This window comes from Peromyscus leucopus, chromosome 16_21 (genome assembly GCF_004664715.2).
Source record: "Peromyscus leucopus breed LL Stock chromosome 16_21, UCI_PerLeu_2.1, whole genome shotgun sequence".
In the NCBI taxonomy this organism is placed as follows: Eukaryota; Metazoa; Chordata; class Mammalia; order Rodentia; family Cricetidae; genus Peromyscus; species Peromyscus leucopus.
This window is the reverse complement of record NC_051084.1, coordinates 21,300,983-21,320,572: the sequence shown is the minus strand read 5'-3', so window position 1 is coordinate 21,320,572 and position 19,590 is coordinate 21,300,983. Positions and strand designations below refer to the sequence as shown.

General features: G+C 38.3%; 1 protein-coding gene across 9 annotated transcripts in view; it reads left to right on the top strand.

Moving 5' to 3' along the window:
- Pcdh15 (protocadherin related 15) overlaps positions 1-16,524 on the top strand; it is a 1,398,279-nt gene extending 1,381,755 nt beyond the window's left edge. For 6 of the 9 annotated variants that reach the window (XM_037199985.1, XM_037199984.1, XM_037199983.1 and 3 more), the window contains one exon: positions 878-2,318. In XM_037199985.1, coding sequence (XP_037055880.1) covers positions 878-2,318 — 1,441 coding nt within the window. Of the gene's footprint in view, positions 1-877; positions 4,561-12,668; positions 12,778-13,787; positions 15,901-15,952 lie in introns of those variants that run through there. The other 3 variants (XM_037199986.1, XM_037199987.1, XM_037199980.1) reach the window with 3 other exon arrangements.
- The last annotated feature ends 3,066 nt before the right edge of the window (positions 16,525-19,590 follow it).

The following is a 19,590-nucleotide window of genomic DNA, read 5'->3' as shown; positions in this document are numbered from 1 at the left end:
ATTAGTGCTCTGAAACGTTTTAACTTTAGTTAGAACTCACACCTACTTGGGGCACTTGCTCCATATTCATGCATGAGCAAACCACGCAGTGATACCAAAAAACATGTTATTTTAACATAAATGTTTTCATTAAGGGGACTCTTGACTAAAATTTGACCCACATTGTATCCGCAGAAAATGTAAATTTACCTTTTGTATTTTCTGTATTTTAAAAATAATTAAGCATAGAATTTAAATGGGAAGAAGCCATTTTAGTTCAGGATTGTATCATGAAGTTGATATCTCAGCTATGACCTTTGGACTCTCTGAGGACTTTCTATCCTGTCTTTAGAAACTGTCATTCTAAACAGGGAAGGGAGCTATCCCTTTCTGTATGGTCTTACAAATTTTGTTTTATATCAGAGGATATATTTAGCTCCCAGAGTTACTGTGATACAATATAATGGGCAATTGCTAACTGATATACTGCCAAGACCCCATACATAACAGTGGGCTCTGAGCAAGGTGGGATGCAAAATCAAAGCTGAGGGTTTTTGTGGGGTACATAAAAAAAAACTGAGGTGCCTGTCCACACTCTCCAAAACTATGGCTTATATAGGAGCAAATTGTTAGATATGGAACCAGATATTTTGCTATATCAAACTCACGGTGGGGGGGGCAGTCTAAAGATTGATATTTAAATGAAAACTTCTCATCCCTCTCCCCACTCTGGATGCCCCTGCCCTGTCTTTTCTAGAATAGGATCTTGAAAGAGATGATGTTCTACCTCAGTGATGTAGCATTGTTAAGCCTTTGTAATGTAAAATAGAGTGGTAGCCGTGAGAACACTTTTCTTATGAAAGCTATTTCACAACTTGTCTCCTTCTTCTCTTTCAAGTCTTTTCCTTCTCTACCATTTTGAACAAAGCAGGGGAAATAACTCAGTCCCAGAAGACAGGAGCAGTCATCACGATGGGATGGCCTTTTCTTCCAGTACCACTGAGTCTCATGAGCCGGCTCATGTAGAGGGACCACTTAAGGACAGCCAGCCTCACCCAGCAAGGACGTTCTCATTTCTTCCTGATGAGGATGATTTAAGTACCCATAATCCCCTTTATATGGAAAGTATAGGCCAAAGGTCAACCAATTCTGACCTTTCGCCAAGAACAGATTTTAAAGAGCTGTTTTCACCCAGAACACAAGTTAAGAGTCAGTCGCTGAGGGGCCCAAGAGAAAAGATTCAGAGGATGTGGAATCAGTCCGTGAGTTTTCCTAGGAGGCTGATGTGGAAAGCTCCCAACAGACCAGAGACCATTGACCTGGTGGAGTGGCAGATCACCAGGCAGAAAGCCGAATGCGAAAGCACTGGACCCCACCCAAGCCAGAGAGGTAGCAGCCATGCACTGCTCACCACCGAAGATGCCCACGGGTCAGAGAAGGACAGGGGACATAAAGACGCCCTACTCATACAGCAAACAGAGCAGCTGAAATCTCTTTCTTCCGGCTCCTCCTTCTCTTCTTCCTGGTCTCACTTTTCCTTCTCAACTCTGCCAACCATTTCAAGAGCTGTGGAACTCCAGTCAGAACCGAATGTTGTGGCTTCTCCTCCTGACTGCACCTTGGAACTTCCTCCTCCTCCGAGGCCCTGTGTTTTAAATTCTCTAGGCTTTAAGAGAGAGACCCCCACTTGTACGTTAGACCCGAAAACAAAAAGGAACTCCTTTGAAAACCTTCCCCATCCACCTAACATCCCTGCTTCCCTTCCACGGCCTCCCCTCCCTCGACCTCCTGTTGCCTTTAGTACTTTCCCTCTTCCCCTCTCTCCTCCTAATCCTCCTCCTCCCCAACTTCTTACATTTTCTCTTCCCACATCTACTCCCCGTACGTCTTCTCTACCTCCGCCACCATCGCTCCCTCCTCTTCCTCGACCGCCAGCTCCACGCCTCTGCCCACCGCCTCCTTCAACCCCAGTTCCTCCCACGGACAGCATTTGTACACCAGCTGTTAAATGCACTGCCAGTGTCGCACACGCCAGAGAAACTAAATCTTCTACGACACAGCCACCAGCATCCAAACCGCTGTGTGACGTGGAACCTCACAAACACCCCAAGGGGGTCCTCAGACATGTGAAAAACCTAGCAGAACTGGAGAAGTCGGTGTCTAACATGTACAGTCACATAGAAAAAAACTGCCCGCCCACCCATATCTCAAAACTACACACGTTTTGCCCTCCAGAAAAAACAGACCTGGAAAGCACACGTGACCAGAGCCAGGAAACGTTGGTTAGGGTTGTTGAGGGAATTGACGTGCAACTTCACAGTCAATCAACATCTTTGTAATGTTGCTTCTCCTGTTTTAACTGGGCAATTCTTTTCTTGGTCATAATCCTCAAGTGGAACATGAGAATTTGAACGTCAAAGAAGATTCCACTGTTTTAATCCCAAACTCAATGAAATGCCGTTTTCTTCCACCCTTTTAATTTAAATTAATGTCATCTTCACTAATTCATAGAGTAGATTTACCTTAATTTCTTTAACTTCAAGGTAGCATTATTTGTCCTACATTTATTTAAAAAGTAAGTAACTTTATCTGTTTTTAATTGGGGAGATATGGGCATGAAAAGTACTGATCCAACTAAAACCAAAGGCTTGTTGACTTTGTTGATGGGCAATGTTACTTTTTTTCAAATTTTGACCATAGTTTTATGTGAACGTTCTAGTGGGGGAAAAGAGAAAAAGCAGAATGTTCGTGCAGTAGTGCTCTCTCTTGGGCTTGTTATTTTCTTGAAGTCTATGTATTTGGTAAAAAGAAATGTTTCCCAGGTAAAATGTTCCTTAGAAATGTAGGGAATGACAGACAGCAGGGATTTCAAATCAATCTCAGGTGCTATAATATGTAGTTATCGGTTTTCTTACGCTATTCTCCATTCTGGCTTGTTTTAATCTTGTTAGTATGCTTTCAGATGATAAATCTTTCCCATTTTTCAGTTGCTGTTCTATCCCTTTATCTTGGTGCTTTCTGTTTCCTTCTTTATGATGAAAATAAATCTCATGCCCTTGACTTTTGTAAGACATCTTATTTTTATCAAAGGTGCCTAAAATGCTATTCAATTTAGCCTTTTCATTTTATGACATCATCTCCTTAGTTATAATTTTAGGATTCTTCCTCCCAAGAAAATGTTCTTTGATATCCAATTTATTTAGTAAATGAAATAAAATCTCGTTCAAAATGAAGAGAGATTATACTTGGTGAATTATCACCTCTATGTTCATGTGTTTGCTCCTTGTTTTAGGACAAAGATAAAGACTTATCCTATGGGAAGAAAGTGTTGTAGTTGCAGTAGCTGTTAAAATATTCCTGAGCTCAGCAGATTGAATTCTGGGGAATCAAGGCTAAGCTAAGCACAACTGTCTTCATGAAGCATACATACTCAATTTAATCATATCTACATATATAGACACATGACTACTTTTTCCCGTGAAACACATTGAATACATTTTAACTACCAGAAATCCCAACTTGTGAAACAAATTCCTTTATTTGTTGAAGTCTAGCATTGTAGTATTTGAGCAGAGAAAGGTGCAACTTTAAAATAGTGCTATGTAGTGTTTCAGGAGAGCAGCTGAGCCAGCCACCACAGCTTCTATGACTTCAAGGAAACGGCAGATATTTTCCTGAAGTGTCCCAGCCAGGGTTAAAAAGCTTGGTGTTACTTCTGTGTGTCCAAAAAGCCTGAGACAAATGCTAGTGTGTCATCTCTGAAATGGGTTGTTTGTTTGTTTGTTTGTTTTGTTTTGTTTGCTTCGTGGTTTTGGAGTTTTGACTCTTAAAATTTGAGACAGCCCTTTGATAATGTTCGTTCCTGATTAACAAAGATAGATTTTAAAAAAATCAGCAAGTCTACTTATTCTCGGTAGCCCATCTGCTTCAGATACTTTCCCTCCAAATCAAAAGTAATGTACATCCTGGGATTCTTGGATGTGTTTTGTTTTGTTTATCTCTTTCACTGAAAAGCTTCAGTTGGAGTTTCTGTTGGCAGCTGGTCATATACATACCTGAGAACTTGTGCTATGTGGTGGATTCTGATAGCGTGTTGCTGAAAGTCAGTTAAAATATCTTCTACATGAGCCCTAGAAAGGTTATTTAGATATATGGGCCTAAATGCTCCTCCTCTCTGCAATGCTCCAAGGAAAGGACATCCTTTCCTCTGCATTTGTTAGGGTCTGCCCAATGGTTAAAGGATGGTTGCATAGCTTATTTAAAATTCAAAGAAAACATTAATCACACATTTGTCATGATTAAAATTAAATATATACAGACGTAGGATGTAAAATAAGTGATTGCTACACACAATGTAATAGGGTTACATAAAAGACACATTGATATTATTTGACGGATTTTAAAATTATCAACATTCGTGCTTTGAAAGAGCATAGATAATTATGAATATTGATTGTGTTATATTCCTCTTGTGGACAAGTTTCTGCCTTGGAGCTCAAATAGCAGTATAGTTACCCAATGAAAACACCAGTGTGTGTGTGTGTGTGTGCGTGTGCGTGTGCGTGTGCGTGTGCGTGTGCGTGTGCGTGTGTGTGTGTGTATGGGATTACTTTTGAGAGAGGATCTTGCTCTGTCACCTTGAACACGTAACTCACAATGGCTGCAGACTCACTATGTAGTCCACACTGACCTTACACTCATGCCAGGTCTTCTGTCTCAGCCTTCCAAGGGCTGGGGTTGTAGGTAGGAGTCACTAAACCAGGATATTGAATTTTTTGCATATTTAATAAAAGGGAAAAAATTAAAATATCCTAGAAAGTAGAATTTGTCTGGATATAGTACCTGATATGTGTGGCATCAACATAATTAAGTCCTAAGTATGAGCCATGTCTTATTATCACTAAAAAGACAATGGAGTACATTTGAATATGTATATATAAAGTTATACAAGAATCAGAATGGTTGTGATAGCCATGTTGCATTGGCAGAAGTGAATTAAACACTAAAATTCACTACAGAAACTTTCAGAAATTAAACTGTTGAGGATTACTTCACATTGTATTTGCCCCATAACCAGCAGCTCCACTAAGCTATTGGGTAACCATTTAAGGCACATTTGCATATGTAGACTCATCCTGTAGAGCAGTGGTTCTCAACCTCCCTAATGCTGTGACCCTTTAATGCAGTTCCTCGTGTGGTGGTGAACCTCCCCCAACCACAAAATTATTCTATTGCTACTTCATAACTGTAATTTTGCTATTGCTGTGACTCATAATGTAAATATCTGGTTTGACCCCTGTGAAAGGGTCGTTTGATGCCCAGAGGGGGTTGTGACCCACATGTTGAGAACCACTGCTGTAGAATTATGGCTGCCTGTGTTCAGCAAAGATACTTTTGTTGTACCTTAGAAAGCTGTGCCTTCAACTCAGTAACATCTCTTCAACACCATTGTATACAAGGTTAACAGCAGATAAAGAAAACTCTCATAATTAGTGGCACCTATATTGTTACACTCCCCTGTCCCTCTCAAGTGCCGTCAAATATAGAACAACTTGTGATCCATGAACTTTACTTACCTTTTTATAGTGTTTAATACTTGAAAGTTAAATCTCTAGAACCTTCTTCATTTTAGTTCTAATGATGTAATTGACTCATGGGAGGTAGTAATTATTTTGTTTTCATTATTGTTAGAATCAAGTTGACACAGAATTGCAGTCACTTTGCGGAATATAATCTGAGTATGGACATACCTACCTGATTTTCTGTTTAAGAAGCATCTCTACCTCAGTGAACCGATTATTCATAGCAAGACTTAGACAAGAGACAGCACAGAATACCTTTATGCCCATTGATCATAATAGAATCAAAATGAATTATTATATTATTATATTATAATGAAGTTATTTTCAGGTTTATGTCTTCGGTATATTGCATGCATGGGGGTAGGGAACATATGGACCATAACATGCATGTAGATAGAGGTCAGAGAACAACTTTCAAGAGTCAGTTCTTTTTCTCCGTTGTGTGAGTCCTGGGGTTTGAACTCTGTTCATCAGGCTGTGTGGCAATGCCTTTACCTCTTCAATGGATGTGCTTAATGGGTCATATGAGAGCAAGATCTGTGAAAATAATTTTTCAGTCATTCAGACATGACTCATAATCTCCTCATCTTAATAATATTATAGGAGGTATGCCCCAGTGAGACAATTTTTAGTAAAAAATTATCATATTTCCTCTGATTCTCTTAAATGGTCCTTATCTATAATTCTCTCTGGTCTGAAAATCCATGCATTTAATACAAGTTTCCATTTCTGCCTTTCAGGGGAGGCTTTGCACCAGAGGTAAGGGCCTTATCATGTGGTACAGCACCAAGCCTTCAAGGAAAGCTTTTGTATAATATATAGGACAAATACTGGTTCTTTTGAAGCTAGTTTTACCTTCTTTTATTTCAATCAAAACTTTTAATGATGTTTGCTAATGCATTTCCTTTCTATTTCTTTACTTTGGAGTTTTAAGTCTTTCAATCAGGGTATAAACAAAAATGGATGTCTTTGTCCTTAATTGTAACTACTTGGGACTGTGATGGCATGCTAAGTTGGGTTTTCTGGTTCAATAGATATAATTCAGGAGCTGTAAAGTTACTTAACATTTTTTTTCTAAAAAACAGTCCAGGGTTCTACCTAATCCAACTATCTTAAATATCTAATAAGTCAATCATAACATTAAAAATCTCTGAGTTTTCTATTATGTTCCTCTGACTCAGCCTACAAAGAACATTCTGAGGATTCTAACCAATAGTTTTGGATGAGATTTATGAGTGATGGTGTCAGCAAAGTTACTGGAAACCTAGTTTGGTTTAGTACACAGCTTCTCAATCCAAAGGAGGATGGAAAATATATTCTCTAAGTAGCTTATAATTCAGATTGTATTTATTCTAGACTATGTAAAATCATACTCATAACCTATATGAAGAACTAGTTCTCAGGGATGATCGTAGCAGGTGGCAGTTAGAGTCTCTACCCTAAACTTCCTTTCCTGTTCAAAGAGCTACATGTCTAAATGCTCATTTTGAGCAGCTGGTTCACAGACAGGATCACTTCCAGAGCTGTCTCCTACCTTCATAGGGCATACAGGAAGATTCATCATTTAACAATTTACTCCCAAAATGCACTGAGCCAGTGAATTGATCATGCATTAGTTCCCATCTAGTTGAAGCATAAATTATCATGAAAGCTACAGATAAGGACTTTGTCACAGTTCACTGAATGAGTAAAAGGGTAAAAAGGCAAGTTAGAGGCCCTGCAAAATTGGAGGAGGGACAATTTCCTGACTCACAAAAGACTTTGAAAACATGCTTGAATGTGAACCATCCATATTTTATTTTCTAAAAAAAAAAAAATAGAGGAATGAGGACCACACCTTAAATACAATCCCAAAGATACTGCATCTTGTTACTCCAGTTTCCTAGTCTTCCTAGTGGATGTAATTAGACTTAATGTGATGGGAAGTAAAATGATAAACAACTTGAACCAAGATTAAGCTTGTCAAAATAACCCTGTGTTATTTATTTTTAGAAGCCCAAGTAATCCTTGATACTATTACGCTTAGACAAAAAATATCTTTATGGGTATTAGTTATTAAGGTTATTATAAATTTGTTAAAGTAACCAAAATGAAAACAAATTACTTCTTATATACCTTATGTTCCCAAGTAATTATCTAAAATATTACTTAATAGTTTGGTAGCTGTCATGTGAAAAATGAGTCATATCTTAAGTGACAGGTTCAAGCTGTTGCCTTTATTCCTCTCAATCGTATTCTACATTTCCCATCTGAGTTATTACCTAAATCTTTTCCTGTTTTGATTTCCTTTGGCAGCATCAACTGTTGAGACCTTCTCTTCTTAAACCGGAGGTATCGATTTTCACTTCCTTTTCAACCTCACTAAACCTTTACAATACTTTCATATTTCTGTTATGTGTGGGCAGAGTGGGTGGCCTCTGATATGGTCCCCTTAACTGAGAAGAGAAAATGTGTTTTCAAGTTGAAAGAAATAAGTAAATAAATAGAAATCACCTCTCAATTGCTTGCTGGTGGCTAAAATTACAAATGTTTAGCCTTGCTCTAGAAGAATGGGTTCTCAACCTGTGGGTTTTAACCCCAAATAACCCTTTCACATGGGTCTTCTAAGACCATTGGAAAACATAGGTATTTACATTACAATTCATAATGGTAGGAAACTATAGTTATGAAGTAGCAACAAAAATAATTTTATGGTTGGGAGTCACCACAACACGAGGAACTGTATTAATGGGTCACAGCATTAGGAAAGTTGAGGACCCCTGCTATAGAAATTAGGCAAGTAAAGATTGTTCCCTAAGACTCAGCCACTACTGCATAAAGCCACTCCATGGTTTATCAGCAGCTGGGGTTCATCTGAATGTGAACTCATTGATCACATCACTCCTCAGGCCAGAGAGAGATCAGGCAAAGGCTGAAGGAATGTTCCAGCATCTGCTCTGCTCCCTCCAGCACATGTATGAGTCAGCGTTTCTCCTATAAAGTAAAAAGTATTTCCAGAGTTATGCGATAAACACACATTATTTTATTTATTTGTTATCTACCTCTAAGACTAAAATGAATATAAAGCAATACTAGTTTGAAATATTTTTATTCTTTATGATAAATTTAGGCTTTTGATAAGCCTTTCTAAACATCTGATTCCTTTCTCTAGGAACGGTACCCTGCTTTTACTAAAGAAAAGCATTTCTTGTTTAGAATTTCCCCCAATATCTGGAGACAGGGGACAGACATATATGAGTTTAAGGTTAAACTTCTAATTAGAAAACTTCCAGGATGATTGAGCCAGAAAACTCAGGGTTAAAATCTATTTAGATACACACAGACTTCATCAACATATGCATTTTCCTGACCAGCACTATCACCTAAAAATGTTGACAGTCACATCCAATCCATGAGCTTCTAGTCAACAAGAGAGGCAAAGGAGGGAGAAGCTGAGAAATTGGGACTGGAATTGTTCTGATTTATAGCAGTTTAAACATTATAGGAGTAAGAGTCTAAGTTAACTTTGCTTTCTCTGTGTGGTCTACAGCAAAAATTAACTTTAAAATAGTATTAAATGCTTGGTCCACTCACACAATCATTTTTTGGCTCACTAACTGGGGATGCAGACAGGGCCCCTGGCATGCAGTGACTAGGGATTCAGATAGGGACAGTGGCATGCAGTGACTAGGGATGCAGATAGGGACAGTGGCATGCAGTGACTAGGGATGCAGACAGGGCCCCTGGCATGCAGTGACTAAGGATGCAGGTAGGGACAGTGGCATGCAGTGACTAGGGATGCAGGTAGGGACAGTGGCGTGTAACGATGAGACTGAGTCCCACCCCCTGCTTAGTTCAGTTCTGGGGTCTTTTGTGTCACTAGGATTTTCCTCTGTTTCTTTTCCTTTTTCACACTTAGCATTCTGCTTTTTACTCATATTTTTGTTAGTTCCTATCTACCTTGACCTAACTCAGAATTGCAGAATATCTTTCTGCACTCCAGCGTTCCTGTTTTGTTCCCTTCTAACCTTGACTGTGTTGAAAGTAGTTGATGCTGGGAACATACAGCAACAATCAAAACCTGAGTTTTATTCTTACCTTAGCAAAAAAAGTACAGTTTTATATAACTAATCATTACTAAAATTAAATTTAAAACTTAGAGTTTTCTTCTTGGCACCTTATATGTATTAGATTAGTCATGCATTGATTATCAGTGTAAACGTAGCATTTCTGAGATGCTTGCCTTATGTAAACCAACATAATTATGCTATTAGTCACTTAAAAGTCTGAACTCACCAGTGTAGAGCTTACATGTTTTTTGAAGTAACCTAAAACTCGGCTTTAACTTTGTTCTAATTTCTTACTGCTCTTTCTTAACCTCATTTTATGCTTCCCTTCCCATAATGGAAAATTTTGTTGAACTAAAACCTATAGCTACAAAGCACAAATAAACCACTTAGATGGAAATTTCAAGAGTGAACTCCTGAGCGTGACTAGCACGTGAGTCAACTTCGAGCACAGCTTTCCCTCATACTAAGTGCTCTCCAGGCTTATAACATGCAACGTGTATATTACCTCTTTTCTAACTTCTTGTGAGTGGGATCTCACATTGTGCTCTGTCTGAACTTGACCCCAGCCTCCTTTGCCCATCCTGTGCTGACATGCTGCAATGGATTAATTTCTTGGACCTTCACATTGGTGCTGATTTGGGACTGTTATGAAGAATATATTGTGGTATACATTTTCCAACAGGTTTTGCAAATTTATATTCCCCCCCCCGCACATGCACCCCAAAATTTTACGGGTACCAGCTGCCTACTGTCCATGGTAACATATGACATTGCTAATTATTTTTTCAAATGTTTATTCTAATGGAAATGCTAAATGAGTTTTAACTCACACCTGAATTGGTTTTCCAAGCATTTGTAAGTTAAGAAGTCATTTGACATTATTGTAGAAGGGCAGTTGTGGGTCTAGCAGCTACAGGAACTTGGCTGGGAATGTACACATCAACAGCCCTCATAAAGTGAGAGCAAGGCAGGGGGCAGATTGCAGGGTGATGCTGAGTATGGATGTGGAGCAGTGGAGTGGATGAGTAGGAACCAGACCTCATGGAAGGCAGGAAACACCAACAAGATTCTTGGAGTATGTGATAATGCCATGCCTTTGTTTTTCAAGAAAAACCCAAATCCCAGATTTTTGATAGAATTCTTTGGTTTAGGTTAATCACAATTATTCTTTTAAATGATTTGGCAAGTTGTGGCATAATTAAGAGATATTGTCCATATTTATCACATAGGTTATGAATTTGTGTGCCTTATAAATGATTCCTCTTTGCCTTCACTGAAGGGCAGTAGTTCCTGATTCATGCTACATACCTATTAACAAAACCAATTCCTATCAATAGTGGCTTATCTATATTTGCCAACCCACTTTCCTGTGGAGAGTTACAGCTTCTCCCGTCCTGCTATCTTACTCCATTGTAAATTTAATCTTCTTAAGTTTTGCCATTTATCATTAATATAATGGAATTAAAATGGAAATGTGTGGAAATTAATTTAATAGCTACTTAAATTGCTTTTGTGTATACACCTCAAAGCACAGCAAAAGAGAAGAATTTGAGAGAAGTGAGTATTATCAAGAGTCAGGAGAAACCTTAGTAAGATCTGAAAGCGCGGGTCTTTAACCCAGAATCAGCATTAAGCTGAAGTTCTTATTAATGTATGAATTACTATTGGATGATGTAAAATGTTTGATGAGGGAGCACTTGGTAACAGAGAACCATATTAGGAAGACAGAACAAGTAAAGTTATTGTAATAGTTTTCCTGTCTGCATAAGGCACTTGATAAGTTACAATGTAGTTTAATATTGATTACTTTAATCTTAAAAGCAAGTAAAACTACCCACCTGAAAATGCTCCAGTTTTACCATCAGGAAAACTGAGCTCTCCCATTCACACATGAATGACAAATAGATTCCACGACCACAGTTGAAATTGTGAGAACAGGAATGTTTTGCTCCCTTCTTTAACGACACTTGTCATTAAACTTATTTTGGCAGGCATGTTTGGAGAGACATGAACTATAGGTATGGAAATCTCATTTAAAACTGAAATATGTAAAGAATTTATTTAAAAATTGCAAATTTCTCTTTTTGAACAATAGGATTTATCCATGGAATCTGGGATTGATCCTGGCCAGGAATATGGACAAGATTATTACAGTTATGAGCATGGGTACATCTTCAGTTTTTCATATGGAATTGTACTGTATTATTTTTAGATGTAATTGGAAGTTATTATTACTAATAGAATTTATTTTTAAAACGTCATTGTCCCCATTTTACATTTGAAAATGAATAGTGTATATGATTTTTATGTTAGTCAAGTTCTGACCATTTTGCTATTTCATTTATGCTGTTTGTATTTCTAGAAATGTGCTAAGAGGGTTCATAGAAGTCAAACATGTTTGCTCAATTCCTGGATTCACCATTTACTCTGTATGCTGTGTTTAGCATTTTACCTAACCAGTCTACCTGACGTTTTGTGCCAGAGCAGTGAAAAAAATAAAAATAAAAACAGAAAATATACTTAAGAATCTAATAGCAAGTATAAAAAGGTAGAGTTAATTGTGCACACTTAAGCCAACAACCTACAAAAACTACTGAAGAAGAAAAATGCCCCACAGGCCATATTCCATGCAAACTTTCATGTAAAGACATAGATTTTTACATCCTTGGTGAGATACATACTTGTATGTAGACTCTCCCTGGTGTCCTTGGTTCTTCATTTAGTGGTGAAATATTACATCTTTCTTTTTCCTACTTCTCGTCTCTCCTCAAATTTACATGTGAAATAACAACTCTCTTCCTTGTTATTCCAGGGTATTTCATTAAGGGTTTATGGGGGGAAAAAAAAATTTAAAAATTTAAAAAACCCGCTCTGGCCATCAGGTAGTGGTTCTTAACATGTAGTTTTGTTTTGTTTGTTTCATTTTTAGAAGGTATTTAATAGATCCTGTCTAAGTATCTATTGATGCAATGATGAAGAAAACGAGGAAAGCAGAGGTCATTGTGGTAGATTGTACACACGTATGAAAAATGTCTTAAGTTACAAGTTTATGTTACAGGTATGAAATGCCCCAGTATGGAAGTCGCCGCCGACTGCTCCCACCTGCTGGACAGGAGGAGTATGGTGAGGTGATGGCAGAAGCTGAGGAGGAATATGAAGAGGAAGAGGTAATTGTCGCGACTTTGTTGAGTAAAGTAGCAATGCGCTAACAGTATTGTTGTTCCGGTTTGACTAACATGCTGTCCGATATTCCAATTTTGAGAAGTCCTAATAATTCAGTATTTGCTTTTCAAAGAAATGTCACAGTGCTCTTATTTCATCCTCTTATCTATTGAGGGAAATTCTTTAACTTTTTTCAGGTTATTTCCTTCTATAGACAAGTTTAAACAACTGAAAGAAGTTACAATAAATATGCTTCCTAAAATCATGAATGTCTTTCTATAAAGACAGAATTAAGAACCAAATATAATAAAAATTATAGAATACCTGGTTACTTTTGTTCTTAAACTATCTGCTTAACTAAAAGTTATAAAAAAATTCAGTCTTTGTATTTCAATTATCAGAGAATAAAATACCTTGACCAGTATTTTTTAAATATTATGTGATTCATTTCTAAGTTAACATTAATCATTTCTTTCAAATTCTTATACCTTGCCTGCTAATATTTATTTTGCAAACAACCCTTTCTTTCCATGAAATGATTGTTACTGCAGGTCTAATTGGTTCAAAATTCAACAAGACAGTTAGATTTTTCATAAACTTTCAAATTACCTAATGTATTTACATGAATTTTAAAAATTCTGAAACACAGCAGAAAGCTAACAAGCCAAAACTCTAGATTTGGAGAGGAAAATGGCAATGATTATTTCTTTCTTGGTATAAGATTTTTTTTTTTTAATGAAATTATAAATAACAGAAAAGAAAGACCATTAGATTTGGATATTAATACCAGAAAGCCAAAATAAAATAACTTACTGTCTGCCAGCCAGCTTCTCTCTATCATCAGAAAAGAATATTGTCCTTGTTTTGGGGGGACTATTTGCATAGCTTGCATGAGGCTATTACCCAAACTATGAGTCCCCGCTTAACTTATGAGGGACACGATCACGTCATAACTATCCTCAAGCTAACATCAGAATTGCATCTAACATTTGAATTGCACTCTCAAAACTTTCAGGAAGAGCCAGAAAAGGTTAAAAAACCCAAAGTTGAAATTAGAGAACCTAGTGAGGAAGAGGTAGTGGTCACCGTTGAGAAGCCACCAGCCGCTGAGCCCACATACCCAACGTGGAAGAGAGCCAGGATTTTCCCCATGATTTTCAAGAAAGTCAGAGGTCTCGCTGAGAAAAGAGGCATTGACCTCGAGGGTGAGGAGTGGAGAAGGCGCCTTGAGGAAGAGGACAAAGACTATCTACAGCTAACTCTAGACCAGGAGGAAGCGACAGAAAGCACCGTGGAATCAGAGGAGGAGTCCAGCGACTACACAGAATACACAGAAACAGAGTCCGAGTTCAGCGAGTCCGAGACCACGGAAGAATCTGAGTCCGAGACCCCGTCTGAGGAAGAGGAGGAGAGCTCCACCCCTGAGTCGGAGGAATCAGAGTCCACTGAGTCAGAAGGAGAGAAAGCAAGAAAAAACATCGTGCTGGCTAGAAGAAGGCCTGTGGTAGAGGAAGTCCAGGAAGTGAAGGGCAAGAAAGAGGAGCCACGGGAAGAGGAGGAGGAAGAGCCTCCGGTGGAGGAAGAAGAACAGCCGGAAGAAGGGGAAGAGGGGGAACCAGCTCCCACGGATGAGTCCGCAGACCTGGAGGCTCAAGATGTCCCTGAGGAGGGCAGTGCAGAATCAGCCTCCGTGGAGAGAAGTGTGGAAAGTGAGGCAGAATCAGAACTGAGCAGTAGCAGCAGTACTAGTGAAAGTCTCTCTGGAGGCCCCTGGGGCTTCCAGGTGCCTGATTACGACAGAAGGAAGGATGCGGACCCAAAGAAGTCTCCAGGGGCAAACTCCGAGGGTTACAACACAGCCCTTTAGAAGAGTTCCTAGTAGGTGGGATTTGCGGTGGTGTGTGCTCCTGTGTGCAGTGCCTTCTGTGTGTTCTCTGCAATGATTCCTGACAGTAGAATGATTTCACTCTGACTCAAGTTCAGAAAGAAGTCATAAAAAAATGATTACATGTGCTACCTACATAGATGTGCATGGGGAAATACATTAGATCAAAACCAACTACCGTCTCCTATACCATCAAACAGGGAAACATCCATACTGACTATAAAGTGGCATGATCAGTGACAGTTGTCTATAACTACAAAAGATACGCATGTATGTGATAAATATGTAGTCTTTGCGGAAGAGATACTAGACAAACAACAAGTTATATGAGTAATTGTTTCTACACATTTCTGCTCACGGAAAGGGTGTCGTATCAAGGATACACTGCATCAACTCCCACCTTCAAATTCTAGGACTTAAATGAAACCGTATTTTGAAAGTTAAAAGTGATTACCATTTATGTTGTATTTAAAATATATTGTGCCAGTTACAGCTTCTCTTCTGGGCAAATAAACACCATTACTTAAAATACACATGGCCTATTCAGTGCAGAGAGAGCATTCACAGTCCCCCAAAGTGCCATACTGTTTGGAGAAACACGCAGCATTACTTATGTTTTGCTCCTCATCGCTTCTGATGTTGGTTGGTAAAAGACAACTGAGTCAGTGAAACTATCCATTGTATTCCAGTTGCTTATATAAGTAGAGTTTCTATTTTGTGTAGTAATACCCATCCATGTTGGACAGATAGTTCCTTTAAGTAAGTGGAGTCTAAGTGAGATGACCCAGAACACCATGATGCTTCAACTCATGACACACGTTAAATGTACCAACATTTCACTAACATGAGGAAGTGAATTACAAACTAGAGTGATGTACATTCAGAAATATCTTTAAAACACTGAAAAGAAATGCATTAAAAAATGGATACAATGTATAAATTCTGTGCCTGGCTTTCTGCCTTACTCCCTAAATAGCTGGGCAAGCTGTAAAATGATGAGTTGGACCTTAGCTAACTATGGATAATACGCTTTTCTTTTCACATCTCACTGTATTTTGATGTAAAAAGAAAGTGTTTCCTAGTAGGTCTGCTTCCAAACTCAGCAACACTTTATTCAAGGATGTTTAAACTCTGAATCCAATACAGAATTGGAGACAAGAAAGGGAGATGGAAAGGTTCCTCCTCCCTCCGGAGAATTTACTTTCCACTTTTCCAGGAATTGCTGTGGATTGCACAGACCTTCGATTTCCTTTGAGAATGACTTGTGTGTTGTTGTTCTTTATTTTTTCCCCCAGTGGGCAAGAAGAAGAATGATCAAGTTAGTGGTCGATCGAGAGTATGAAAGCAGCTCCGCTGGAGAAGACAGTGCTCCCGAGTGTCAGAGAAGCTGTCCTCACAAGCCCGGTGGGCACAGCCATGTCAACGGCAACATCTACATCGCACAGAATGGCTCTGTGGTGAGGACACGCCGCGCCTGCCTCGCTGATAACCTGAAGGTTCCCTCCCCTGTGCAGCTGGGGAGGCATTTGAAGAAGTCAGACAAGTTGGCAGTGACCTGTGAGGAGAATGTGCCCCTGAACACGCTGTTCAAGGGGCCGTGTCCCACGGAGAAAGTGAAAAGAACACCAACTCTGGTCACATTTGCCCCGTGCCCTGTGGTGGCTCAGCACTCGGCAGGGAAGCCATCGGGGACCAGGCTGAAAAGTACAGCTGAGCAGGAGTCCATGGTAGACAGTAGGCTCTCCAGAGAGCCGATGGAATCCCACGGTGACAATACACCATCAGATGAGGAGGAGATCTGGATGGGCCCATGGAACAGCCTCCATATACCAATGACAAAACTCTGACCAATAAAAAAAAAAACTTGGTTTTTACTTGTTTTTAATGAACTGTGCTTTTTATTGTCACAAAAATCAACATATGGGGTTTATAACACGTGCACAAGCTAACATTTTGAACAATCTGCTTTACACTAAAAGAGAGAGAGAGATGACATTTGTACCAATTAATTGTTAGCTCCAGAAAACCTTTATGGACAGATTCAATTTGCTAAATAACATATCACTTAGAAATTCAGCTATTTGTTGGATCCTGAGTTAGTTTTCATCGTAATAAATAAGTAGTAAACAGTAAAAATCATTTAAATTTGGGTTAACATAGATTGTACTCCATTTCTAGATTTTCAGCACACATAATTTTATTTTCTATGGGATGAGGGATTTTTATAGGTATGAGATTTATATAGATACTGTCTGTACAGAGCTGACTTTATAAATGAAAAAAAAAAAAAAAACGGACCTGCAAAGCAACAGGACATGTAGGAGTCACTTGTAAGCTATTTTAATCCTGAAGTTACTTTACTTATTAACCACAATGAAATTTTAAAGGTTTTGAAGGAATATTTTTGGCCTTAGGAAGAATACTTGAGGTCAAAGCTTTAAAGTTAAATAAATAAAATAACTTGCCGTTTTCCATGGTGCACACCATCAGGTGTCTGCACACACTCTATCCATTCCAAATGTAGCAAATAATTTAGCCACTTGATATTCAAAATAACAATTCGGGGCAACATCTAAACCTCACTCTCAGCTAAAGCTTACTGAGGAGTACAGAGGATCAAATAGGCAATAATGCTTCTAGAACCCAGGTTTAGTGGATGACATGGCAAGGCAGAGAAGTCTCAATGTGACTAGACATGACTCTTTTATAAACCCAGCATAGAAGGATGTGTCAGGGCGATGAATGTATACAATATATGAAATGCCTATACAGACTTGAATTCCAGCATAGAAGGATGAGTCAGGGTCATGGATATATACAATGCAGCCTAAACAGACTGCAGCTCCACAGCTTCATTGCACTGGTGCATTTAACTTCTCCCAGCTCTGGTTTATTTATAGGTAATTTTAATGCATGTATTTATGTGCTATGGTCCAGAGCCAGAAAAATGATTGTTTTTTATCTGCATATTTGTCTTATCAAAGAACACAGTCTTCACTTCCCACCTCTGAAAAAAGCACAGTGTTTTACCAATAATAGAAGCTGAACAAACTGTCCTTTAAAAATTGCCTTGTGTGTTGCATATTCTGCAACTATAGAAAGGGATTCAGAATTTTATTGAGTATATCTTAATGTGATATAGTTCACTTCAAATTTTGCACTGTATTGACCAAGTTCATATTTCAATTAAATTCTCTCAGACATGCTTATTATGTGGTTGAAGAACCAAATAGTGCATTATTATTTATTGCCCATATATGATTCACATTTTTAAAAGTTTTTAAGATATTGTTTTCATATTTACAAAGTAAAGGAATTATATTCACAAACTTGCCTACATCTGTGACTAGTGTGTCTTTATTTCAGATTTCTGAACATATTTGGAATCATGTCCTGACATCTTATGTTATTGGGAATTAATTCTTTTTTGTACCCTTAGAAAACCCATCAGCATTAAGTGTAATATTAGAAGCATGGAGTCATGCCCACACTCGTAGGCATAGCAACAAGAATGTACATTTTCACAATATCTAAGATGGTTTGTATGCATATTGAAGTTTGTGAAGCAATGATGTACTGTAGGTCTTATTCATTCAAGCACCAAAGCAATTGTCTGAGACATCAAATATTTTGCATAGCTCTCAAATTAAGCATGTATATTTCTCTATTAGCTCAGTTATTGATCACTGACTATAATTTAGTATTTTCATGACATTCCGTGGTAGTGTTTACTAGCCTCCCTTGGTATTCTTTGTGCATACAGCTTTGTGTATTTTTTTTCTACCTTTAGCTTCTGGCTATAAAACTTATTCGTTGATGTTTCTTTCACATTTTTTTTCTTATTTTGAGCCACAGTTTCTTATACCTTAGTAGGGAAGTTTGTAATGTTCTATGTTTTGGTTATTGCTATTGAAAAAAATAATAAACTTGAGATGGGGGTGAGAGATGAGCATTTCAGAAAAAGCTGCAAAGCTCTCAGAAAATTTCTGTGACCACTTTTATGAACTATGAGCATAGTTCTGAAGATAGCTTTTTGGCCCAAGACTAATGTCCTAATATGATGGAAAATATTGTATTTCCAAGATCACATTTTGTAAGACAATATGCAACTATTAAAACCCAGGGGGCATGCCTATTTCAGCACTTGCAAGATGGTAGTTTTGATACAAATGATCACAAGGCTAACCTATTCCTGGGGTGAGATAAAGATGAGCAGCCTTGATGTGGAACAACCAAATCAAATATTTGGTTGGTGTATCTGGAGAAAAGAGACAGAACTAAAACTCTGGCTAAATAAATCTGGATCCATTGAACATTACATTCACAAGATTTTGAACAGCCCATAAAATCCTGACTCATGATTAAAACAGGGGAAATGTCTAGGTATGTTTAATCTTAAAAAGAATTAACATAGATGGTATTGACATGTAAGTGTATATAAGGAAATTTGGGGTTGGTTTTCCTGGAAGAGCATAGGAAGTTCCTTTTGCTTTTGTTCTTCACACCAGCTTTCAATAAGGTTAAAAAAAAAAAAAGAAAAAAGAAAAACTTCAGCCCCCAGCCTAAGCAGCAGATAGCATCAAGTGCTGTTGCGAATCATGACTTCCCAAGTCTTATAGGCATGAAAGTCAAGAAACAAAAGCAATCCCTGTGGCAGGGTATTGGTCACTTGGTGATCACCAGCTCCTGGTGTCCTGAGTCTCTAGCTTTGTTCTTCTCATTGGTTGAAAGCCCTGAGAGCTGTCACAGAACTCCAACTTGAATAGTCGCCCAAACGACCTTCTTTAAGTAGAGGAAAAGGCTTGCCTTGAAGTCCCCATTGCCAGCAGTGATGCCAAAACATGCCGTTTGCCCTCTGTGGTTCTTCCTAACAGTCACTGTAGCTACAATCGAAACGTAGTTAGTAACATTTATATATCACAGAGCAAGAAAT